A 26536-nucleotide genomic window follows, 5' to 3' on the forward strand; every position below is an offset into this window, starting at 1 on the left:
TCGTATGTGTCCTAATCAGACTGAAAATTGGTGCACGTTTAAGGGACACTACATACTCAATTCAACTATTGCATACCCAAAATAAATATAAACCATCATTATTAAGGGACACTACATACTCGAAAATTTATTGCATACCCAAAATAAATTTAAGGGACACTACATACTCGATGATGAGTGCATTGTTATGATTAAAAATATAGAGTTGGACAAAATCTGAATTCAAAAAACTGAACCAAATCCAATATGAAAAAAGTTGTACTGAACTTTTAACCAACATTAGTTAGATATCCGAACGGATTCAAATTTTGGTATTTAGAGAATTGGAACCGAATCTGATCTGAACCGAGATATTCAGGTGTCCAAGTGTATTCAAACCAGATTTATGTACTTAAATATATTAATTATTTTTAAATTTAATATCTAAAAGAATATACAAAATATATAAGATATTTTTAAGTTGTTCAAAATACCGGGTAATATATAAAAATAAAGTACATATATAAAATAACTAAACGATACTCAAATACCGAAAATATTTAAAATATCTATTGATTTTCTGTCCAAATATTTAGAGTAAACCAATTTTATGTTAATTTTAAGTATTTTGGCATATATTGTTTAAATTTATATGTTATATATTTTTATTTTTATATTTTAGAAATTAAAATTTTATATGAACTTTTAATTTTTTTTTAAAAAACTCAAACTAAACATGCAAAGATCTGAACCGGACCAAACTGAATCCGTAAAGATCCGAACTGAACTGAACCAAACCAAAACAAATGATATCCGAATGCTCATTTTTACTCAAATGTAAAAAAAGATTATTGATACAAAAAAAATATTGTTTATAATATTTTAAATACATCATAGTTAAAAAAAATCACTCCGCGCAAGGAGCGGATTATCATCTAGTTATTACTTATTAGTTATTACTTATTAGTGATGTACCTTTTATAACACATCATCATTGATATACATCTTCAACTAATACGCTTCCATGTCCAATCCATTCGCCTGAATCTGATCCAAAACCATTGATTAAGTATCCACAACCGCAACAGTATCCACTGTTGGCTGAGTTTCGCCAACAGAAGAAACTCTGCAGCTTTGAATTATTAGAACACTGCACTCATCATCGAATCAATATAGTGTCACAAATGAATACATCACCACGACAAGAGGTCCTTCCCATAGCCTAGAAGACCCATCCCCATAACTCACTTTCTTCACTTAACGAGATATTAATGAGTCTTCCAGCCCGGTCATAAACTTTACGATGAACAGAATCACCAAGAACCTGTTTATTGGCTAAGAAGAAAACTTTTGATGTAATCAAAACTAAAATAAAGAAAATGGATGAGATAATCAAGAACTTGCATGGAACTTTTTCAGCAGCTAGAGGATCACCTTGATTCTTTGTCGGGATGAACTTGTCTTGCCTAAAGATTTAAGAGTCAGTAGTCATCCAAGAACGGAGAAAACAAATCATACGAAACAAACAAACCTTGATGTAATAAAGCCTTGCGAATCTCTTCCTTCGATGCTGAGGGAGTGACACCAAGAACATCATAGTAGACTGTTTCCCTTCACCATGATCTGATCTAAGGGAAAAGATATTTGGTTTGGTCTCGGTATGTATGTAGGGAAGAAGGTGGGCACAAGAGAGGGTGTGTGTGATCTGCTTGAAGAATCAAAAACAGAGAACGCCTTTACACTTTTGAATAGCTAATAATCACTTCCCCTCTCCTCTTTAAAACTGTCCAGTTAGTCCTTCATTTCTTAAATGTATTATTCTCATGTAATAGCACCTCGAAGAGTATATATTTCTTTATCATTTAGCAAAAAGACGATAATTTTAATAAAAAAATAGAGGTCCTACCGGGAGTCGAACCCAGGTCGCTGGATTCAAAGTCCAGAGTGCTAACCACTACACCATAGAACCTTCTTGTCTATCTACTGGCGTACTATTTAGCTCGTGTTTAAACTATGAATTACTGTACCACTTGTCTGTTTTAACTACACTTGTCCATTTCTGAAATAGAATAGTAGTCTACACTATAACAAAAGCTGGAGAAAATCAAACAAAAATGTAAAAATGTGTTGCACAACATTTGAGTAGAGAACGGTCTGCAAGTAACACAACACTTTAGTAAATAAATAGTTTTGCCTAAGCTCAAAAGTTTTGACGACTCTTCTTAACTCCTCAACAGAGTCTTCACGGCTATCTCCCTCTCCCACGTTTACCTCCACCACCACCTCCTCTTTTACCACCTCTGCTACTACCACCACCACGTCCACCGCCAGACCCACCACCTCTTCCGCCGCCAAACCCACCACCTCTTCCTCCTCTACTGCTTCCGCCACCTCTTCCCCCTCTACTGCTTCTACCGGCAAAGTCCCTCCCGCTTCCACCATCAAAATCCCTGCCGCCTCCCCTTCCTCCACCGCGACCTCCCCTGGCCCCGCCTCTGCCACCACCTCTCTTGCTATGAAGATAAGACAGTTTGTTAGCTTTCTCCTGCCTCTCCTTACGCACCTGCTCCAGATCTTTGATCTCTGAACGCACATGCGCGTTAGGCACTGATGCTGACCATCTCTTCCCTCTTCGGCCACCTCTACCTGCCAAAGTTCCTCTTCAGACTTATTCACAGCTTACAAAAAACGATGAACTTGTTTGTGTGTTCCCAGTTAAAAAACAATGTATACCTGACATGCTTGGTGTGTCGTCTCCATCACCATCCTCTCCGCTAAATGCTTTCTTGTGAGTGCTATCTTTCCATTTCTTGTATATTGCACCTGCTTTGTTTGCCCTCACCTTGGCTCCACTCTCTGTCTTTATCTATTTTAGTTACAAGAGAGCCTCAAGTTAGAACACCATCAAACATTCTTTAACCAAAAAACTAAGTTTTCTTATTACCTTGCCACTGGCTGTTACACGATCTCCATTGTTTAACTTAATGTACTTCTTACTTTTCTGTTTACCAAAGACAAATCCAGAGTTTAATAAGATTACATTATTATGATGTATCTTAACTCATTATTACCTTGTCCCAGTGGTAATTTGTTTTCTGCTGCTTCATTCCCTGGCCATCATCTGCAACTAGATCTAGAACAGCAGCGTCCAATCTACATTCCGAAACTAATGTCAATATCATACAGAAAAAAAAAATGCCACAAAAAATATCTTTTTACCTGTTTGATCCAAACCCTTCGTTACCCCTCACAGATAGCCCTGCCTCTGAATGCTGCGTGTATAAGAGTGTAACGAAAAGTCAAATTCATGCGTTCATCTCCGCATTGTAGCTTTGACAGCTAATGCACATCACACAGAAAATGTTTGAACATAGGAAAAAATAAAAAAGACATACGTGGTTAACTGGTATGGAGCTGATATAGAACTCTTCGTCCTTGAAGGTTTGTTGTGCCGTTCTTTTCTTACCGCTTACTGAAATCAATGTAGAGTTTATGTTAAGGTAAGTTTAAAAAATGAAATAAAAAAACTAACCACACCACAGCAGCAAGCATACCTTTGCTTCCAGTTATTTTGTCCTCAATAGAAGTGGTAATGGGTTCATCAACTTCCTAGATAACGAAAAAAACTTATGTGAGTGAAACTATAAACGAGAGAGTACTTCAAAGGCTTAAACGTTAGCAAGATTTACCATTTCCAAATGATTATTGGAAGAAGTCTTCTGATTCTGCTGATCATGTCTCTTATTAATGATCTCCTCATGCACTTCCCTTTTCCTCTTCATCACATCAACCCATTGAAGTCCCTTCACATTTCTAGACCTGGCATTATCACCTTCTGCTTCAAGTATGGTCTGCTTGGGTCTACACCACAGAATCAACCATCATTAATAATCAAAATCAAATTGATCTTATAGATAGATAACTATAACAATACCCACCTGAAGTCTTTAATCTTCTGAAAAAACGCCATAGCCTCCAACTCACCACCTTCAATAATGCTTTTGAACATGGGATGCAACCCTTCTCTCGGCAACGCCTTTGCTCTCCTAATAGACTCTTTCGACGGCGCAGGCTTCGTACTCGTATACAACCGAAACGCCTTCGTCGACGTCCTCTCTAGAGAATCCAACTCCGCAGACGAATCAACCATCTCCTGTATCCTGTTAAATATAAGATCAATCGTCTTCTGCGGGAAACGTCCGTAGACGGTGACACCACTCTCGATCGCCTCGCTGGTCCTGCTCATCACTTCCTCCACGTTCTTCAACACCTCGTCCTCTGTCGGCGCGGGCCTGATGGGTTTGGACAGGAAGAGATGAAGGTCCAGAAGGTACGGCATGTCCTCGGGAGTTACAAACGATATCGCCGAGCCCGTGCGGCCGGCTCTCGCTGCTCTTCCCACTCTATGGACAAAGATCTTCGGTCTCGGTGGGAAGTCCCAGTTGATAACGTTGTCAAGCAACGGTATGTCGATACCTCTAGCAGCGATATCCGTGACGATCAGCAGCATTGTCTTCCTCGCTCTGAATCTTGAAACGTGGATCTTGCGTGCGTCTTGGTCCATGTCACCGTAACAGACAGAGGGGACGATGTTCTCCAGCTTAAACAGCGAGTTCACAAACTCCACGTGATGTTTCGTGGAAACGAATATGATCGTCTGTTCGTTAGAGCTTATATGCTCTCTCACCAAGTATATCAACGCGGCGTACTTCTCTTCGGGTCGTAACGTTAGGAACGAGAGTTTTAAGTCGGGGCTGATCTTGTTCTCTACGTCTAGTCTAACGAGCTGAGGCTCGCGGAGACCAGCCTTTGCGAACTCCGCGAGGGCGCTTGGTAGTGTGGCGCTGAAGAGGAGGGTTTGTCTGTTTTCGCCTAGCTTGGCTAGGATCTGGTGGAGCTGCTCGGCGAAACCCATGCCGAAGAGACTGTCTGCTTCGTCGAAGACGACGTACTCGACTGTTCTTAGCGACATGTCGTCTACTTCCTCGAGAAGATGCATGAGTCTCCCCGGGGTTGCGATGATCACGTCGGGGCTTTTTGTTAGCTCTTCGAACTGGTCTTGCATGCTATCACCACCGACGAGTAAGGTAACGCGAAGATCTGAAACAATAGAGGAATCAAAAAGGTAATTTAAAACACAAATCAAAAACAAGTGTGTTAGAATTAAGCCCTTCAGACATCATAAAGATTTTTAAAAAACACAACTGAAACCAGTGTCCATGAGATTGAGATTGAGATTACAATTGAGTTCTTTAGAGATCATAAAAGTAATCAACAAGTGTTTTATAAATTGAGATTAGGTTTTTTCAGACATCATAAAGGAAGTAACAAGGTGTTTAAAACACAACTGAAAAAAGTGTTTTTATGATTGAGATTATGTTAAGACTTGAGTTCTTCAAACATCTTAAAGGAATAAAAATGTGTTTTACAACAACTAAAACCAAGTGTCTTAAGAATGAGATTAGGTTTACAATTAAACTCTTCAGACATCATAAAGGAACCAACAGGTGTTTAAAACACAACTCAAACAGGTTTTAAAAGACTGCGATTAGGTTAGAATTGAGTACTTTAGACATCATTAAGGATTGAGATTTAAGTTAGAATTGAGTTCTTTAGACAGTGCAAAAGGACAAGAATGAGATTAGGTTAGAACTGAGTTCTTCAGACAAGGAAGGAAACAAAAGACCAAACCTGTAAACTTTCCGAGCTCCTTAGCGAACTTAAGAGTCTGCTCAGCCAAATCACGAGTAGGCGACAAGATGAGCGCCCTAACGCCGCCCTGAGGGACGTGCTGTTTGAGCTTCTCAAGCATAGGGATGAGAAAAGCAGCGGTTTTTCCGGAACCCGTTCTGGCCATGGCGACGACGTCGACGCCGGAGAGGATCAAAGGCATCGTCTTCCGCTGGATCGGGGTGGGAACTTTGTACCCTTTCTTCTTGATTGCGTTGTAGACATTGGGACCGAGGTTTAGAGACTCGAACCCTCCGGATTTGCCTTTCTTCTTCTGCTTCTCTTTGCGGTGAAGCTCCGTGACCGAGCTCACCAGGAACCCCTTTCCTTCGACCATTTTGATTCGTGCGTGACTGCAGCGAATCTCCGAAGAAGAGGAAGAAGAAGAAGATGGTGAGATTGAGTTTAGGTTTAGCCGTTTAGGGTTTAAAGAGGAGATGATACACTAAAACCCTTTGGTGGGCTTTACTTATTTTGGGCCTTCAATTGCCGTAATATAAACCCAACAAAATGGCAATCAATCCTAACAAAAACCCCACTCGTGGGCTTGAGTTGCTTGGTCTGCAAGTCTTAGGTTAATGTTTTTATGTTTGTCTCCTCCATTAAACCAAAGTTTTTTTTTGCTCAAATTTGGTCCATTAAACCAAATTTGAAGACTTTAAAATATATTTTGTCCTAAGAATTAAGAAATAGCTCCAATTTTAGTAATTTTTGTCCCATAATTAGTCGGTTTGAATAGAAATCGAAAGAAACAAATAAAGGACTATATGGAAAAGAACAACCAATTACACTAACATATAATAAACCGAAACTTGAGACTAACGCAACGGATATAATTAAGGCCAACTAATATCAGCTTCATATATTAATATTCATGAGAAAAGAAAAAAAGTAAAATTTTCACCTTCACTACAAAAAAAGAGCTGTTTAACATCAGTTATTTTCAATTTTTGCATTACTTATAACTGATGCAAAAGAATTTTACATCATTTAGATAAGTGACTCTGAAAGTGGTGATGCAAATAATTTGTATCATTTTTATTATAAACTGATGTAAAAAATTCAAATATTTTCATCAATTATTGTAAATGATGTCAATATGTATCAGTTGTAAAAAAATGATATTAACAACTACATCAGTTTTTAAAATGATGTTAATATTAACATCGATTAAATAACTGATTTCAATTATTTATATCATTTATTAATAATTGATTTTAAATTAATATCTTGTTTTAAAAAGTATTTTAGTAATTATCATTTATAATTATTAAAAAAATACTATTTTTATAACGTATAACTTTTTTTTCTTCTGAACTACAATACAATGGAAAATTTTATAAATCAATTAAATAAAATATATTTTTTAATAACAATGATTTACAATTTTCAATGAAATATAGTCTAAAAGGAAAAGTAATATGGGGAAAAGTTGGAAAAAAAAAACAGAAGATGAATTCAAAGAAAAAAAATTGCAAAAATAGTTAACCAGAATTTGCTACGAAAGCTTCTTCAATTATGATCCGTGTTCTTCTTTTTCTTGATCCATATTTTAATCAAGAATCTCTTCTGGAGGCAAAGCTGAATCGATCAAAGCCAATATTTCCATAGACTTGTATTCTTCATCCAGATTCTGAATCAACATTGTCTCATCCTACACCTCTTCACTCTTCTTATCATCCTAACAAAGAAGGATCTTTCAAACATAAGTAAAAGTCCTCTATAAACTTTAAATTCCAAAAATCTGAGAACTAGGAGAAAAAAGAAAAGAGAAAAAAAAAGTACCTTATAAATTTTTGAATCCTATAAGAAGAAATAAAATCATCATCTTCATGACTCTTATAAACGTTTGATTCTTGTTGAACTTTTTAATCAGATAACTCAACCCGAAACTATAAACTTTAAACTGTTAAAAAGTTAAAGAAATTGAAAGAGTGAGAGGAAGATGAAGCTCTTAACAAAAAAAAAAGAGAGAATATGTTTTAGTTGATTGAAGTGAAACTGTTATATAAAAACATGGAAATTAAAACCACCAAAATATTCCCTTCGATAGAGATCTCATTTTTTTTTTTTTTATTTAACCATATTGGTTAAGTGCTTGTTAATTGTGATAGTGGTTCCTTCTTTTCGGGATTGTAACTGATCATTTTACGGCTTACAGTATATAAAATCACAATTCATTATTTTCATTTATTCTAGTCGGTGATTATTTTTTTTTGTTAATTATTAACTATAATTAGTTTATTAAATTTTGAATTAAAATGGGTGGGAAATGTCCCCACGAACAACACATTAATTTAAACTAAATTTAGATTAGTATTATTTTATTAAAGACGTCAAATAATTTCCTTTTCGTTTAAGTAAAATGAACTTGTATCATTTATTTAAGTAATGTTAATGAAAACTAGAATAATGTATCAATTATATAACTGATGTAAATTCATATTTATATCAGTTTTGTTTAAGTGACGTAAGTCAGTATAAATTTATATCAGTTACTTAAAAATGATGTAAGTTAGTATAGATTCATGTCAATTTTATCGAAGTGATGCTAATAATTTAATAACAACATCAATTATTGTAAATGATGTTAAGCATGCATTATTTGTATCATTTATTAATAAGTAATTTAAAATACAATCATTTATTTTTCTGATACAATTTATGTGATGTAATATGATCTTTTTTTTGTAGTGCTTGATGACCAAAGTATAATATTTAGTGCCAATTACGGTAAAACAGCCCGAAACAAAGCACTCGGTGGGTGCACTCCTGATCTGCTTTCTGGTTCTACAAACCCACGTGGATGAACAGTGGGGACACCAAGTGGAAGTTGAAAATCTCTTTTAGACACATGTCGACTTGTAAAAACAACAAGATGTCGTTTTCTGTAGAAGACATCCTCTTTCGTTACAACTCGATAAAACCTTTCTCCTCATCTCTTACCATCACGCAAACGTAACTGACTAAGTTCGGCACTGTTGATAATGTCTACGGCTGGACACTTTATTCGATGCCTAGGTTTTTATTTATAATCTTGTCTCTTTATGCAAACATTAATCCATCGGTCGTTGATCGTTCTACTATCTGTTATCTGTTAATTAGTTTTAGAGGTTTTGATCATATGTTATTTTTGACGACTTATGATGCGAACTTCTTAAAGATTGAACATGCTGATGTTTGTTACCAAAAAAAAAAGAAAATGCTGACGATACAAAACAAAACGTTACATGGTTGGTGTGGTTGCAGCGGCTGTGGCATGGGAAGCTGGAAAGCCACTGGTGATGGAGGAAGTCGAAGTTGCTCCACCGCAGAAACATGAAGTTCGTATCAAGGTTCACTTCACTTCTCTATGTCACACCGATGTTTGCTTCTGGGAAGCAAAGGTATATCAATAAGAACCCAAACAAGATTCATTAGTTACCTATAATCCTGAGTTATATCTCACAAGATTTTGGATTCTTGACTCTGCAGGGACAAACACCGTTGTTTCCACGTATCTTAGGCCATGAAGCTGGAGGGTAAAACAAAACAGCCCTAATCTTCTTTCATGTATTTTAGTGTTTAACAGATTTTTGGTTTTAGGGTTGTGGAGAGTGTTGGAGAAGGAGTGACTGATCTTCAACCAGGAGATCACGTTTTACCCATCTTCACCGGCGAATGTGGCAACTGCCGTCACTGCCACTCTGAGGAATCCAACATGTGTGATCTCCTCAGGATCAACACCGAGCGAGGCGGCATGATTCACGACGGTGAATCAAGATTCTCCACCAACGGCAAACCCATTCACCACTTCCTTGGAACCTCCACGTTTAGTGAGTACACGGTGGTTCACTCCGGTCAGGTCGCTAAGATCAACCCGGATGCTCCTCTTGATAAAGTCTGCATCGTTAGCTGTGGTTTATCCACTGGGCTGGGAGCAACTTTGAATGTGGCTAAACTCAAGAGAGGCCAGAGTGTTGCCATTTTCGGTCTTGGTGCTGTTGGTTTAGCAGCTGCAGAAGGTGCTAGAATATCTGGTGCTGCTAGGATCATTGGTGTTGATCTCAACCCCAGGAGATTCGAGGACGGTAGTTTAAAAGTTGATTAGTCCTTCGTTAATCTAATCTCCACACTTGCATTGAGTTTTGTTGTGTTGTGGGTGGCAGCTAAGAAATTCGGTGTGACGGAGTTTGTGAACCCTAGAGAGCATGACAAGCCTGTTCAGCAAGTCATCATTGAGATGACAGATGGGGGAGTGGACCGGAGTGTGGAGTGCACAGGAAGCGTTCAAGCCATGATTCAAGCATTTGAATGCGTTCACGAGGTAACGTCTCCTTCACATTGGTTCAGACCAACCATTCATAACTTTGATACATATGACCAGTCTTCTAAAAAACCATCAGGTTTAGGTGGCACCTAACCGATTTTACTATAACAAATTAATTTTCTATAACAATTTATTAAAAATTATTTACCACTTAACAATTTATTTCTTGTGTGATGTTTGTTTAAGGGATGGGGTGTTGCGGTGCTGGTTGGGGTGCCAAGACAAGACGATGCCTTCAGGACTCATCCAATGAATTTTCTTAACGAGAGGACACTCAAGGGCTCTTTCTTTGGGAACTACAAACCTAAAACTGACATTCCCGGGGTCGTTGAGAAGTACATGAACAAGGTAATGAGAGAACCCTTTCCTTTTACAAAAGTTGTGATCTTTACATATTAATAGAGATATCAAATGCTCTGTTGGACTGGTGGTTTCTATCATCAGGAGCTGGATCTTGAGAAGTTCATCACTCACACGGTGCCCTTCTCGGAGATCAACAAGGCCTTTGATTACATGTCGAAGGGAGAGTGTATCCGTTGCATCATCGACATGGGTGCTTGAATGGCTTTCAAGTGCCAATGATGTCTACTTTGTGTGTTTTTAGTTTCCTTTCCTTTATGCGCGCATTCACAGCAATAATAGAAATATATAGCTATACTCTGTTTCTAAGTTGGGTGTTTCCGTGTCTTATTTTATACCCCTTACCGTTGTAACAGATCAATTCTGGCGAGGTGTTTTTATACTATAAACTAAAAATATGCGAGTTTTTCTTATCTTCCACGTTTGTGTACACCATGATGTATGATACATGGGTCCGTCTTTAATACCATCCATCTCCTGTGGAATCCATACATGGGTCCGTCTTTAATACCATCCATCTCCTGTGGAATCCTTACTACACTTTCGACACCCGGAGATGAAACATGTGCGCAAGGTTCAAGCTTTTGTTAGACCCTATGGACCAGAATCTATGAGAGTGAGAGAGAAAGAGACTGTAACCAACAAACCTGTAGAGAGATATTGCCACGATGGACTTTTTGGCCAGTTTTACTCTGTAGATTGTTAAATATTCTTCAATGTCTTCCACTGTAAGGGGGAACATGAGCTGATCAATTCACACTTGTATGGTGGTGAAGCTTGGCAGAATCATGAAATCATAAATTGATATTAAAGAACTCACAGATTCTCAGCAAATGCCACAATGCTTCTTTGTCACAATATTCCAGCAAAACTGTAAGATCATGATTAATATCGGTTACTGGCTTCTTAGCTTCGGGTAAGAGAGACGGTTTTTAGTTTTTCTTAAATTTTAACTAAGAAAAAATTAAAAACGCTTCTTAAATAAAAGATATAAGAATTGTTTCTTAGTCGAAAAAGTGTAAAAAAATATTAAAATCATGAATTAGTCAAAAAAATATAAAAAAATATCAAAATCATGAATTTAAGAACTCCGGCTAAGAGATGTTCTAATGTCTCTACAGTAGCTAACCGCCTTATGTCTCCACGTTTTGATAAGGCTAACCGCCGTTTGTCCTCGCCATCTAGAAAATTGGGTTTATTTTACAAATTAAAAAGTTAGTGTTCATCGAAGGCAAATACCCAATAGAACAGGGTTTGTTTTGAAAAGAACAAAAAGGTTCATTTCTTCGTCCCGGATCTTCATTTCTAGATCAACGGAAGATCATCAAAAAGACCGAAACCAATTCGCCAAGCCTTGGTTGTAAAATCACCGCCGTAATTTCTAATCGAGCGATGGTGTTGGTCACTTCGGTGCGCGATTACATAAACCGGATGCTCCACGATATCTCCGGCATGAAAGTTCTCATACTCGACTCCGAAACGGTATAAAAATCCAGTAAACCACTAATCTTCTCCGATCCACAATCTTCGTCTGATTACAATGTTTTGGAATCGCAGGTTAGCAATGTGAGCATCGTGTATTCGCAATCAGAGCTGCTTCAGAAAGAAGTGTTCCTCGTGGAGATGATCGATTCGATCTCCGTATCGAAGGAATCGATGTCGCATCTGAAAGCTGTTTATTTCGTCCGCCCTACTTCGGATAACATTCAGAAGCTTCGGTACCAGCTAGCGAATCCTAGATTCGGAGAGCACCATCTGTGTACGACTGATTGATTGTTTCAAGAATCTCTAGTTTTATCATCAATTGTTAAATAGTTTGATTGATTCTCTTTTTTTCTAATGAATGTTTCAGTTTTCTCCAATCTGTTGAAGGATACTCAGATTCACATCTTGGCTGATTCGGATGAGCACGAGGCTGTACAGCAAGTTCAGGTGATTGCTACAGTCCTACCTTCCTTCGTCCATGATGTTTTGAGTAGGAGAATGATGCTAAAATATGTTATTTTTTTAGCTGTCTGTAATAAAATTTCTCGGCAATCAGTGTGGAGCTTATTATATCCTCTGCCTGTCTCAAGCTTAGTGATTTAAACCTGTGTTGCTTTGTGTTTTGAGAATAGGAGACTGATGCTAAAAGAAAGTTTCCTAGTATATGGTTTAAAGCTGTCTGTAAGAAGTTTCTCGGTTTGTTATGAAACTGTCATTATAATTGTGGAGCTTTTATTTTCTCCATGCGTGTCGCAAGTTTACTGATTCCAACTTGTGTTGCTTGGTGAACTCGACGTAGTAGTGGTTGGCTTAAGATAGTCTTTTTTTTTTTTTGGTTTTTATGTTGCAGGAGTTTTATGCAGACTTTGTTGCTGGTGATCCATATCATTTCACTTTGAATATGCCGTCAAACCACCTCTATATGCTCCCTGCAGTTGTCGATCCCTCTGGTTTGCAGCGCTACTCCGATCGGGTTGTTGATGGAATTGCGGCGCTGTTTCTTGCTTTGAAACGTAGACCTGTCATCAGATACCAGAGGACCTCTGATACTGCAAAAAGAATTGCACAGGAAACAGCGGTAAGTGTGGAACTGTGGGACCAGACTCTTCAAAAGTTATTCCTTTCGCTAATCATATGGTGCATGCATGTTGGTGGGATGTATTCATTTGAAAAACACTTTGATGTTTCAGAAATTGATGTACCAGCACGAAAGTGGTCTTTTCGATTTTAGACGGACTGAAAGCTCTCCGTTGCTGCTTGTAATTGACAGAAGAGATGACCCCGTTACCCCATTGCTCAATCAGTGGACATATCAGGTTAACTTGACTAAAAGAGATATTATTGTGCTACTCTCTGGTGTGTATTATGTCCATATGTTCAGAGTAAGTCTTGCTCATTTACGAGATCTTTCTGTAGGCAATGGTGCACGAACTCATAGGACTTCAGGATAATAAAGTGGACTTGAGAGCCATTGCAAGTCTTCCAAAAGATCAGCAAGTTGTGATTATTCCCCAGTACCGTATTTTATTAGTTGAAAATCTCGCAGCTAGCTAACTAGTCCCTTTTCCCGGCAGGAGGTGGTTCTCTCATCAGAACAAGATGCATTCTTCAAATCCAACATGTACGAAAATTTTGGGGATATTGGAATGAACATCAAGCGAATGGTAGATGACTTTCAGCAGGTGGCAAAGAGTAACCAAAATATCCAGACAGTAGGTAAAAAAATATGGATAGTCTTGATCCTGCAAAGACATTCAGTTTCTGGTGCTAGTGATGATTATAATTTGTGAATGCGTTGATTTTACAGAGGACATGGCCAGATTTGTTGACAACTACCCTGAGTACAAGAAGATGCAAGGCAACGTCTCAAAGCATGTAACCCTGGTTACTGAAATGAGCAAGCTAGTTGAAGCAAGGAAACTCATGCTGGTCTCACAAACAGAGCAGGACTTGGCTTGCAATGGGGGCCAAGGAGCTGCATATGAGGTAGTTAATACCTGTGGTGAATATTCTATCTATTCGCTGTCCCACAGGAAAATCGCATGTTGCGTCCATCAAAAATAACCAGACAGAAAAGTGATTTTTCAGTAGCAAACATGCAGAAAGTCCGACTGAATAATTTGGCATTCAATACCTCTGACTCTCTTTTTCATGCTTATTTACAGGCAGTGACGGATCTCTTAAATAACGAAAGTGTGTCTGACATCGACCGGCTACGTTTAGTAATGCTGTATGCTCTGCGCTATGAGAAAGAGAATCCCGTTCAGTTGATGCAACTGTTCAACAAATTGGCTTCACGGTCTCCCAAGTACAAACCAGGGGTAAAGTAAAACTTAGCACCTTTATGTTTGAATTGCATCTCTTTCTTGTACCTTTGAATATATTCTTCTGCACCTCTTTTAAAGATGGATAATTATCTGTAGTTCTGCTACTACTAAACTTGGTTACCTGTTTAATCGAGTTTTGTCCATGGTTGTTCACTTTTTCTAACTTATATATTTCTGTAAAAAAAGACCTGAAGTTTATACTTGGGTTTGCATTTTTTTCATATCATAACTTTCTGGATGTCACACAATTGCAGCTTGTTCAGTTTCTCTTGAAACAAGCCGGTGTGGAGAAGCGTACTGGTGATCTGTTTGGAAACAGAGATCTTATGAATATAGCACGCAACATGGCTCGTGGACTTAAGGTCACCTCTCAAGGAACTTAGTATATCTCCCCATGTCATGTTACTGACTTGTTGAAAAATATACAGGGGGTTGAGAATGTGTACACTCAACATCAGCCTCTTCTGTTTCAAACGATGGAGAGCATAACGAGAGGGAGATTACGAGATGTAGACTACCCTTTTGTTGGAGATCATTTCCAACAGGGACGGTATGTGCACCTATTCATGTTTTGGTTATTCGTTAAACTTGCCTTAAACTAATTTTATACATAATTACTGCTTCATAAAGGCCACAAGAGGTGGTGATATTCATGGTTGGTGGAACAACGTACGAGGAATCACGCTCTGTTGCTCTGCAAAACGCCACCAACTCTGGCATTAGGTTTATTCTCGGCGGCACTGCAGTGCTTAATTCCAAAAGGTACGTTCAACTAAAATATAAGCCCTCAGTTCAATGTTCGTATGTCATAACCAAAGACTGTATTATAAGAACTCCTAGCTAGCTGAAGAAGTGAATTTGATTTGTGTCAGATTTCTCCTGGACTTGGAAGAAGCACAAAGGATAGCAAGATCAGGTAGCCATATGGTGTGAAGAGATTGTACAACAACAGAGTTTTGTGTAAATTAGTCTACATATTATGATTAAACAAAAGGTATAACACGGAGAACTAAACATGCGTGTGTTACCTACCATTACTTGGGAGAGAGAATGAAAGAAGAAGATTGCGGTCGAATCTTTCGTACACATGACAACTAACTACTCAGATATCGAATTGGGATTGTTGTGCGTATTCAAATCGTGGTACAGTTTAATTTGATTGTTCTTCTTACAAACTAATCAAGAAATGTTAACTTCAGGGTTTGCTCTTGCATTAAAAGTTTACAAAGTAGATTACTTTGGGTTTACTATCTATCAAACTTGTAGTCACGTTTTCTGTATGTTGCAGGTCGCATAAATTTTAGATATTAGTATGTGTTAAAATTTTCAGCTAGATGAAATAACTTTTTTTTTTGCTAAGAAGCTAGATGAAATAACGATTTTCAGAGACTCTCTACAACATACTACAGAATCAATATCTAACTGTTTCCCATCCAAATAAAAAGTCAAACACTTGCAGAGTTCTTTTAAGACGTTAACGATCACCATGTTCGAAACTGGTATTTTGTTTGTTAGAATTTAGAATATTCTCTTTGTAAATAAGATGAGATCGTTGTGAATATTTTGTAGTTTACGATATTTGTGTAACCAGTTAGGCTATTTAAACCATGTTAATAGAACAACACTCCTTGAGGGAGTTTGTAAACTTTCATGGTATCGACCAAAACCATCATGTATAGTCATCTCGTGAAGAACTGGTCGCCATTGCCACTTGCTCTCATAGTTCCACCATATGTAAATAAAAATTTGTTTTAACGGGAACCTTAAAAAACAGACGTCGCCTGAGAGATTCTAACTCCCGCAGGGAAACCCCATGTACTTAGCAGGCACACGACTTACCACTCGGCCAAAGCGACTTTTGCTAATTTTTGGATCTAATTTATTTATTAACTACTGGTATTTATATATATATTTTTGTATTTTCAGCAATAACAGTCACTTCTTTTGGCAAATAAGGACAAAGAATAAGCACTTTGCTTTTTGAAGACTTGCCTACCGAATTAAATGTAAAGATGAACTATAAGCAATATAAAATAAACAGTAAATTCTATAAGTTGTAAACTAACAAGTTTATACGACATCAATAAAAAGTACGTAGAAAAAGACACATCTTTGTCTTGGCCGCTTATACTTAGTGGGATCATTGCATATTCAGTTGTGATTATCTTTAACATTTGTCTATGGCAACTAAGATTTGGTGGACAGTTCGCGTATTTGAGCTCAGTTTAGCTTAACGACAAAGATATTACTCGTTTGACCTGTAAGTTATGCTAATTGCACTTCTTTGCACTACAAATTAAACTGTAAAATTTGAAGTATACTTTTTTTTCGTAAACTAATTTGGAGTATACTTGCATATATATAATTATCGTAGAAATAGAACCCTATACGCAACATCGTCCTTCTTCATTATTTGGCAATGTTATTTCATATCCTTTACATTAAACTATATATATATATTTCAACTAGTATTAGAATATATATATATATATATATAATATATCATTTAAATTAAACTATATATCATATGAAAATATATTTATATTTTGATATTTTCACTGAACATATATTAAAAATTAATATTTTAATTTTGAAATTTTTTTTTTTTTAAATGATTATAAATTACTGAAACCACTAAGCATTCACATTAAAAATAATTCGTTGGTTTAAAAATTTTGTTACACAAATATGCAAATAATCATAAATAAATGAGTAGAAGGCATATTTAATAAATATCCATATTAAAGTATTATATATCTATGTTAATATCGTTTAAATTTAATTATACATCATATACATAGATAAGATTGATTGTTTTGATATATTTACCCTAAAATGATTGCGAACAAACGAGAGTGATCGTTTAATTTATATATGCATGCCAATTTATTACATAATAGTAACTGATTTATTAGTTATTTAATATATAATTATTATTTTTATTATTTCATATTATGCAGAAAACATAAAATAAGTAATAAATACAAAATATTTATTCTGCACAAGATGCATATCTTAACCTAAGTATACATCTCTTTAATAATTTTAAGTCTTAAATATTTCTAAATCTCAGGTAAAAACAAAATAAAAATGAGAATAAACTCCAAAATAAATATTTGTATCCAGCAATAACCAAAATGAAATTATGACATAAAAATAGAAAAATATTAAAGATAGATATGATTAGCACATGAACGTAAACTTCTTATAACCATAATTAACTTTTAAGTTGTAAATAATGATTTAAACCGAGCTGAAATAGTTTCATTGTAACCAAATAGTAGATCTGAGATTCTTCAGCCTAAACGTTAGATTCTTATGTGATAAGTGATTTTTTTTGACCTAAAATAATTTTAAAAATGAGATAAGCTCATCAGTAAACAAATTATGTAATTAATAAATTTTTAAAAATTATTTAAGGGCCAAAAATATTAATTCTATCATTAATATAATTTTTTTTCATACAATATTTCTTAAATATTTTTCATATAAATTCATCATGTACAGAACACATATCTTATCGGAGTACAATATAGTAGTATATGTTAGGAAATTTTAAATAAACACGTACTCTTGGTTGAACCTCCGTTGACCCGGATCCCAATGGCAATGGCCTTTTCCTCCGGAATAGTTAAAGGCATGCTTAATTAACGTAACAATTGACCAATCGCTCTGTGTAATGTGGTCTACAAATTGATATCAAAGATCCTTACCTTGCGATTGAAACCGATTCTCCATGGGCTCATCTCAGAGACACAGTCCGCTTTTGTACCGGGGAGAGCTATCTCCGATAATGTCCTCATCACACATGAGACTCTACATTACCTCAAGAACTCAAATGCCACAAAAAAGTGTTCGATGGCGGTGAAGACGGACATGAGCAAGGCCTACGACCGGCTAGAGTGGAGCTTCATCGAGCTTGTTCTTGAGAGAATGGGTTTTCACAGCACCTGGATTGATCGCGTCATGGCTTGTATCCGGACGGTTTCATATTCCTATCTGGTCAATGACTCTGTCCAAGGTGCAGTCATCCCAACCCGAGGGATCCGACAGGGAGACCCGCTCTCTCCGTATCTGTTTATCCTTTGCAGCGAGGTGCTGTCCGGCCTATGTGCAAGAGCGCAGCGTGGGGGCCTTCTATCGGGTATTAGAGTTGCTAGGGGACTCCCAGGATCAACCATCTTCTATTCGCCGACGATACCATGTTCTTTACGGGAACAGATGAGCTGAGCTGTGACACGCTACACCTGATCCTGCAACAATACGAAGCAGCCTCGGGACAGAAGATCAACCCGACTAAGTCATCTATCACCTTCTCTGCAAAAACATCCCAGGAGACTCGATCTCGAGTCAAATCTCGCCTTGGAATTGCAAGAGAAGGAGGAGTAGGCAATATCTCGGTCTCCCCGAACATTTCGGTAGGAGAAAGAGAGACCTATTCACCTCGATAGTCGACCGTATCCGACAACAGGCAAAGAGTTGGAGTACTCGGTTTTGTCAAGTGCAGGTAAACTGACTATGTTAAAGTCGGTACTCTCAGCCTCACCAAACACACACCATGTCCTGCTTTGAGCTGCCGGTGAGCTTGTGTAAGAGGATTCAGTCTGTTATGACACGGTTCTGGTGGGATGATAATGACAAGAAAAAAAATGTGCTGGACATCGTGGTCAAAGCTCACTAAACCGAAGAAGATAGGAGGATTGGGTTTCAGGGACATTCAGCTTTTTAATAAAGCTCTTCTGGCCAAGCAGTCATGGCGTGTTCTGACTAAGCCCGATTGTCTTCTCTCTAGAGTATTGCGAGGCAAATACTGTCACAAGACGTCTTTTCTCATGGTTGGAACGCCATCAAATTGTTCTCACGGCTGCGAGGACTCTTACATGGACGAGATTTGATCGTATCTAACTTGGGAAAGGCTGTGGGAGATGGAAACTCTACTCGTGTCTGGAAGGACGCTTGATCAAATCCGATCTCCTCATCAGACCCATGGGACCTACGAGAGACGGAGAGAGCGACATCTATGTCTCGGACCTTCTGCTGAGAGGCACAAACGAGTGGAACAAGCCTTTGATTGAGAGCCTCCTCCCAACGTACGCGGATAATATCTACTGTATGAGACCAAGCCGTCTCGGTGCAACAGATAGATGGGTCTGGATACCTACCAACTCTGGTGTCTACTCGACAAAGTCGGGATATTTGAAGCTGTCAAACAACAGGAACAGGAAGATGAACAAAGGAGGATCTCTCAGGGCATCCATCAAAGTGCCCATCACAGCAGACTCCACAACTTCGATTGGAATAGAAGCATTTGGAAGGTTAAAACAGCCCCAAAGATCCAAGTGTTCCTCTGGAAGATAGTTCAAGACGCCTTTCCTCTAGGGATGGCTCTACAAAGACGTGGAATCCTGACACAGCCGGTTACTTGTGCACGATGCGGGGAGCAAGAATCAGCGGAGCACCTATTCTTACAGTGTGATTTTGCCAGACAAGTCTGGAGCTTACTCCCGACTACTAGACCGCTTCGCAATATGATGGCGGACTTTGATCATGTTCTGAGCTCCTCAGCGGAATTGACATGCCTCCCTCCTACGGGAATCTCCGGTAATATCTTCTCATGGGTTTGTTGGTGTATTTGGACTGCACGGAATCGCTTGATTTTTGAAAACAGGACACTAGATGCAGAAGAGGTCATCTGCTCTGCTCTGCGACTAGCACGTGAATGGCATAATGCCCAGTTAACCAAATCACAAGCGACAGGAACAGTGAGGAACGACTACACTCCTGTACAGGCAAATGCATCGACACGACTCTATACTCTGCATACAGACGCTGCGTGGAGAGCACTTGATAGAACTGCAGGGTGTGGATGGATTATATACAACCCAGACGAGAGAGGAACGACTACAGGCACATCGACGGAACTCTGTGTCGCATCACCATTGATGGCGGAAGCTCTAGCTGTACGGGAAGCCCTGCTGCAAGCGAAAGCCCTCCATCTATCCAATATCTGCCTCAAATCAGATAATCAAGTGCTCATCAAAGCACTAAACTCGAAGCAACATCCGGTGGAGATCTACGGAATCAACTTGGATATCGAGAGCCTATCTTTTTCTTTTTCTTCTATTTCCTTCGTTTATGTCTCTAGAAATTCGAATTCGGCTGCAGATGCACTTGCAAAGTCTGCTTTGTACTCTGTGAACTACTAGCTTCGTTTCTGCGTTTTCTTTAATTGAAATGTTTGGTGTTCAAAAAAAAAAAAATTAACGTAACAATTAAATTTAGTTTAGTTATCGTACGATGATTTTGATTAATGCGTTAAGTTGATTTTCTTTTCTTTTTGAAAGCTAGGTTAACTTAATATTCACCTCATGAGACGGGTGTTGATTTATGTTTTCGTCGTGTACTCACGCAATACTTAGTTGGTTTAACATATGGCTCACCCTATGGCTGGATTTGCGTATGAAAAGTGAACTATTCAAACATAAAATAAACAGGCACATCTTTCATGAAAAAATAAAAAGATATTAAACCTCAAATCGTTGGATTTGCATAGAGGTGTCAAAATGGGTCAAATGGATCAACCCAACCCATAATTCAAATGGGTTGATTGTTAATGGGTCATAGGTTAACCCAACCTATTTATTAAATGGGTTGGGTTAACTCATAATCCATTAAATTAAATGTGTCAAATGGGTTAATGGTTGACCCATCAACCCAATATTTTATACCGAACCATTTTTAAAAACAAAGAAGCAAAGTAACACATATAAAAATAACGTTTCAAAACAATATGATCAAAACAACGTTTCAAAACACATACGATCAAAAGGTTTCATCATTCATCAATATCAAGCTTCAGTTTTGAAAAAAAAAGTTTCATCAACAATAATATCTTTCACCTGCACCAGCTACTGCTACTGCGTCTCTTCTTGGTCCATCTGCACATTTTACATACACCAGACCAGAGTATAAATATATTGCATCAACCTAGCACAAATCCTCTGCATAGAATCATTACGACTTTATTAACATAACTGAGAACTTCAAAATCCTCACGAAGACAAAGCTGAAAACGTTTTTTAACAACCACTAAACATCTCCATCACGAAGCTAAATCTTATTATAATAACACACATACACACTCTTGGATCAACTGTGAATTGAGCCTAAGCACACACAGTTTTGTTTATCAATCTATGACACAGAGCTTTCACTCAGAGCTTCAGAGCTTGCGAACACTAACTCGTACGAGACAGAGGAGACTCTGTTAACTATACAAAGATGCTAAAATCACAGAACACATATGCTAACTATACAAAGCTATTCAGTTGAGAGAGTGAGAGACAAGAGACGATTGAGAGATATGAGCATAAACTAATCAGGAAAAGAATACTAGACTCACCACCAGCTATAGTTCCATGGTGCCTAACTTAGTTTCTCTACTTATGTAACATAACCTAATAGCAGAAACCAAAGAGAACTGCACCAACAACATTAAACAACTGGATGCAAGAGATGTGTTAAAGGGTAGGCAAACGCATCAGATGATTCAGACAAAACCCTATGAATCTCACCTTAACATAGCTAAGATTGTTGCTCTTAAAATTACAAAGAACACAAACAAACGTGTTATACAGCTAAACTATCAACAATACACGAGAACACAAACGCCTTCACACGAGAATACAACAGAGACAGTAGAGGAGAGGAAAAACCTTCACCGTGAAGAGACTCTGAGAGAGATGAGAGTGGGTCGTCGGAGGAGAGAGAGATCGAAACCCAAATCGGAGGAGATGAGAGATCGAGCCGGAGAAGATGGATCACAAGAGATGGAGAAGAGAGAGATCGGCGTCTGGTGTCGATGAGAAGAGAGCGAGAGATGATGTCGATGAGAAGAGAGGGATAGATTTTTTTTTTTTAATTAAACCAAATGGTTAAGAATTGACCCAATCCAATAGACCCATTTAATTTGTTAACCCATAAACCTGCTAACCCATACATCTGCTAACCCATTAATCTGTTAACCCATTAACCTATTGGATCAAAAATAAACAGTTCATTTGGATTAATGGGTCAATTTGGGTTGGGTCAACCCATGGGTCATGACCCATTTTGACACCCCTAAATTTGCATAAGAGTTAGTGCATGTACGTGCTGGTTAATATGTCAAGTCATTAATTATGACTGACTAATGCCCAAGCCAAAAAGTCAATTAAGAGTAGATCATCTTATAATGCTTATTTTACCTGCAAATTGGTTTTGGAAAATGATACAGTATAACTTTTTTAAATTAATATTCGATAAATTAATATATACTAAAAAAATTTATAAACTAATATAATTTTATAGTTCCAAATTAAATTTTTGGTTTAATTAGTATATCGATAAATTAATAATCTCTATAAATTAATAAAAAAATTAGTTTTGATGTAATTCCAACATTAATAATTTATAGAGGTTTTACTGTAGTTTCTTACATATCTTATTCAATTATTTACTAAATAGGAATAAATTGAATTTTAAACCCAAATATTTATAATTCTCATTGACTAGACACAAAATTCATTTGTTAGAATTGGTTAATTATATATAAGAGCAGCTTTATCGGCTAAGCACTCAAAAGGAGGTTCTTAGAAATAAAATACTGGAATAGTACTTTAATTTGTTTTGTATAAATAACTAAAACTAAATATCTAAACCATTTTATATTGATATGTGAGAGGAATAGTTTCTTCCCGAGTCTCATTTGAAAACTTATTGTTGTGTTTTTATCAATTTGTTTAAATGTATAAATATCCATTAAAAATCTTCCACTGGAGGTGTTTTAAGCGGATAATTTGTGAATTAAACTCAGAGGGTGGTAAATTATTAAATACCAAGTTGATAAGATGACCGAGTGATTGTGGTTGAGTGATAAAGAGACGAGACTGAGATACTAACATGTTTCAGGTTCGATCCACCTCTTGCATGAAACTAAATCACAATTATCTTGGTCACCTTATACGGATATGGACCTATACTTTAGAGCCCATTTGAATATCGAAGAGAGGATTTATCCGTGGAATACATCTTCCTTTGAAGATTAGTCGGGGTCTCTCCATTAGTCTGGAATACCTCCAGAAAAATGATAAGATTCTATATCTGCCAACTAACAAAACTATATGATAAGTGATAACACATTTTAAGTAATTATTTATAGACTTCACATTCTAACTAATTAATATCCAGCCTATATATACCTTGATCATATAATTAGTTTAATTCTCTAAAAACACACACAAAAAAGCATGCTTTTGCTTAATATAAAAGGTAGGATACTCTAATCACATTTGCGGTGTTACGTATTGCGTGATTTGTTTTAGCTGTTGTTATAGAACATCCGAGTATAGCAAAGAAAGCTATATAAAGTATACTATATGTAATCGAGTATATTGAACTCTGTTGTGAATCCAATAATTAAATAAAACTCACAGAAATTAGGCTAAAATGAAAGTTTTAAAAAGAGGGATTATATTTTAAAATAAAAACTAAAGGAAATGGGGTCCAAAATTGGAAGACTCAAAAGGTTCAGACATCGACGTGCCATTTTCGTCGATGTGGTAATAAAAGCTAGAACAAATATTAAAATACCAAGGCGGACTAGGTGGATACTCCGGGTCAACGTACACGAACTCGCTCCAGGACTCATCGTAACTCGTCTCTAGACTCGGTAACTTCACTATCTCGCTTAGTTCTTCCGCTTTGGATGATGACGCTGCTTCCTCGCTCAACGGTGACAACGATGAAGACGACGTAGACGTTGAGGGATCAGAGATGACAACGGCAGCAGAGGAGGAAAAGTCCATGGCGGCGGCTACGGCGGCTGCGGCTTGAACGTCACGGGGAGAGGAGGAAGCTGGACGGGGAAGGCAAGTGGCTAGCTCCGGGAAGTTGAGAACCGCGGAGGTTCCTTTGATGGTGAGAGCAGCCGCGTCGTGTGCACGCGCAGCCATCTCTGCGGTGGAGAAAGTGCCTAGCCAGATACGGCTCTTCTTGCGTGGCTCACGGATCTCGGACACCCATTTGCCCCACGTCCGCATCCGGACTCCTCGATATCCCGGGTCGGGTCTAACCCGTTTCTTGTTACTGGTTCGATGGGATTGATCTTCTTGATCTTGGTGGTGATGCTGGCTCTCCTCCTCTTCCTCCACTTCCACCGTAGACGGTTGTTTGACGGAGGAGATGGATGATCCAGTCATTGACACGTATGTTTTGACTCCGTGAGTGTGAGAAGAGTACGCACGTACGTAGGGGTTATATAAAGGCTTGATAGAGAAAGAGAGAGAGAGAGAGAGTATTGAAGTTAGACAAGGACAGTGGATCGCTTATTTATGACGACAGGTGTGTTCACATCACGTTAATATATATATTTGAAAATGACCAAATTAATTTTCTTTAATACAATGTTAGTACACTAGGCAAGTAAGTGTTTACTTATAATTTCGTGATAACATATGCGCACGGTCCATGTATAAACCTTATTATATGGATGGAACTGACTAAGAACTTTCGCAATAGAAAAGGAAGAACAAATTATGTTAGAAATAGGAGTTCAATCCTTCACATGATGTTGCTATACATACATTAGCTATAGGTAAAATGTTTTCTCTGATCGAAATAAATCTACTAATAAAAAGATCCTGTGCAAAAGCACACTGAGCAGAGCAATTGGTATAAGCCGGCACTGACTAATACCAAAATGGAGACAAGAACTAGATATACAACATATCTTTATTTTGTCTGGTATCGAAAAGGAAGAATGATACAGTAACACAGTACTAGTATAAATGAATGTCTTTCGGTGGAAATTAAGTTCCCCAACTAAATCAGAGTTGGAAATTCGAATCGAGAACTATAGCTTTCATATCATATACTACGATGCAGTGCTACTTATATATATCATAATAATGTTGGCTCTTTTTACATTCATCATTGATGCTTGGCTGCTTTTACGGTTGCCCTTTTCCTCACCCGATGACTCTCTCTCTCCCTCTTTCTGATGTATATGGTATTCTATGCACTATCTTTAGGGTTTTTTTCTTTTCATATAGGGTTTAAAATTGATTAAAAATGCAAATGAACATATCACAGAGTATGGTTTACTGTCAGAGTGGGGAACCGTCAGAGTGGACATACATGGAAACTAACTAGAAGGAAGGGAAGAGGAAGAGAGATAACTAAGGAGACCCACAAGGAGTGAAGGCTCTTTGTCCCATCTCAGCATGGCATTTCTGACAACTGTCAACACCCTTCCCACGTGCCTTTTATTATAATCTCCGTAATTTTTATTTTCATTCTTCCATACATTCTCTATTAATGTTCATTTACCACACACTTATATCACTATTCAACACATTTCACAGTTTATGTTTTCTACCTATTTTTGTTTTGTCATGGTAATCGATTTGATCGTGACGTTTTCAGTACGCGAGAGTATCATTGTAATGTATTTTGATATTAGTTATGCTAGAACGTAGCCATTGTAATTGTGGAGTATAACATAGTAATAATTTTGGACAGCTACTTACAAGTCTTATTATGTTTTTTTTTTGTCAGCAAGTCTTCTTATATATGTTTATTTTAGTTTATACTGGTTAAGTGAGTTAAAAGGCAGTGTAATTGTGTAAACTAGTATATTTTATTTCTTAAAAAAACTAGTATATTTTTACATTTGTAGTATTACTAGGTAGTGTTAGCTTCTATATTATAATAACACCGGTATTCAAAATATATCTTTCATGGATTGTAATCCTTACGCTAGCTAGTTAATTAATAATAGTATAATACATATATATTTGGTAATAAACACATGGGTAAGGAAGGCTGACTTATGTGAAAATATAATACTCAGAGAACAAAATATCGAGATAAATATATACACGTTTTAATTATATTACCTTTTTATATCGGCTAAAGCAGTAATTCTAAAATCAATACTATTAAATTAGAAACATGACCATGACCAGTCGATAAATGTTTAATCTAACAATTAATTTTTCACGTTATATACTTAAAAAATAAACCATATGTCTACTAACTGCATCTAAATAATCGGGAACCACTTTTCTAATTGCATGTCTTATTTAATCAAACATGTGCATCAGAATATGTTAGCAAATGGGTCTGGCCTAAATTATTATCTCCGAAGCACGGGTCTGATAATGTATAGTTTGTTAATTATGAGTCTGGCATGGATTAAATTAATGTATCGTTGTTAATGTATTTTTGACAAATTATTATGTGTAATATTATGTATAATAATAACGTTATCTATACTATTATTTGAGAAGTGAATTTACTTATTTGT

At 37.2% G+C, this 26536-nt stretch overlaps 5 protein-coding genes and 2 non-coding genes across 7 annotated transcripts; 3 read left to right on the forward strand and 4 right to left on the reverse strand.

Moving 5' to 3' along the window:
• Positions 1-1876: 1876 nt before the first annotated feature.
• On the reverse strand, positions 1877-1948 carry TRNAQ-UUG (transfer RNA glutamine (anticodon UUG)). Its single transcript has one exon. It is a non-coding gene; the product is annotated as a tRNA-Gln (tRNA).
• A 116-nt stretch (positions 1949-2064) lies between these two features.
• Positions 2065-6109, reverse strand: LOC108818061 (putative DEAD-box ATP-dependent RNA helicase 29). The gene is made up of 10 exons (XM_018590916.2): positions 5671-6109; positions 3918-5079; positions 3669-3840; positions 3534-3588; positions 3375-3451; positions 3199-3251; positions 3051-3132; positions 2924-2980; positions 2713-2845; positions 2065-2625 (listed from the first exon to the last, which is right to left on the reverse strand). The coding sequence occupies exons 1-10, from the start codon at positions 6044-6046 to the stop codon at positions 2228-2230; spliced, it is 2565 nt and encodes an 854-aa protein (XP_018446418.2). The 5' UTR covers positions 6047-6109; the 3' UTR covers positions 2065-2227.
• A 2559-nt stretch (positions 6110-8668) lies between these two features.
• On the forward strand, positions 8669-10796 carry LOC108833183 (alcohol dehydrogenase class-P-like). The gene is made up of 7 exons (XM_018606617.2): positions 8669-8730; positions 8959-9095; positions 9184-9230; positions 9295-9779; positions 9858-10015; positions 10205-10366; positions 10463-10796. The coding sequence occupies exons 1-7, from the start codon at positions 8697-8699 to the stop codon at positions 10577-10579; spliced, it is 1140 nt and encodes a 379-aa protein (XP_018462119.1). The 5' UTR covers positions 8669-8696; the 3' UTR covers positions 10580-10796.
• Positions 10797-11666: 870 nt separating this feature from the next.
• On the forward strand, positions 11667-15513 carry LOC108833181 (vacuolar protein sorting-associated protein 45 homolog). Its single transcript, XM_056990503.1, has 13 exons — positions 11667-11860; positions 11936-12137; positions 12231-12310; positions 12714-12941; positions 13054-13179; positions 13280-13360; positions 13438-13579; positions 13671-13849; positions 14029-14184; positions 14445-14552; positions 14619-14740; positions 14821-14952; positions 15063-15513. Exons 1-13 carry the CDS (start codon positions 11771-11773, stop codon positions 15121-15123), a joined length of 1707 nt encoding a protein of 568 aa, XP_056846483.1. The 5' UTR covers positions 11667-11770; the 3' UTR covers positions 15124-15513.
• Positions 15514-15965: 452 nt separating this feature from the next.
• Positions 15966-16046, reverse strand: TRNAS-GCU (transfer RNA serine (anticodon GCU)). The gene has a single exon. It is a non-coding gene; the product is annotated as a tRNA-Ser (tRNA).
• A 3525-nt stretch (positions 16047-19571) lies between these two features.
• On the forward strand, positions 19572-20396 carry LOC130498031 (uncharacterized). Its single transcript, XM_056991366.1, has one exon. The coding sequence runs from the start codon at positions 19572-19574 to the stop codon at positions 20394-20396; it is 825 nt and encodes a 274-aa protein (XP_056847346.1).
• Positions 20397-23625: 3229 nt separating this feature from the next.
• Positions 23626-24489, reverse strand: LOC108833182 (ethylene-responsive transcription factor ERF037-like). The gene has a single exon (XM_018606616.2). It carries the CDS (start codon positions 24426-24428, stop codon positions 23718-23720), a length of 711 nt encoding a protein of 236 aa, XP_018462118.1. The 5' UTR covers positions 24429-24489; the 3' UTR covers positions 23626-23717.
• Between the last annotated feature and the right edge of the window lie 2047 nt (positions 24490-26536).

This window comes from Raphanus sativus, chromosome 7, assembly GCF_000801105.2.
Source record: "Raphanus sativus cultivar WK10039 chromosome 7, ASM80110v3, whole genome shotgun sequence".
In the NCBI taxonomy this organism is placed as follows: domain Eukaryota; kingdom Viridiplantae; phylum Streptophyta; class Magnoliopsida; order Brassicales; family Brassicaceae; genus Raphanus; species Raphanus sativus.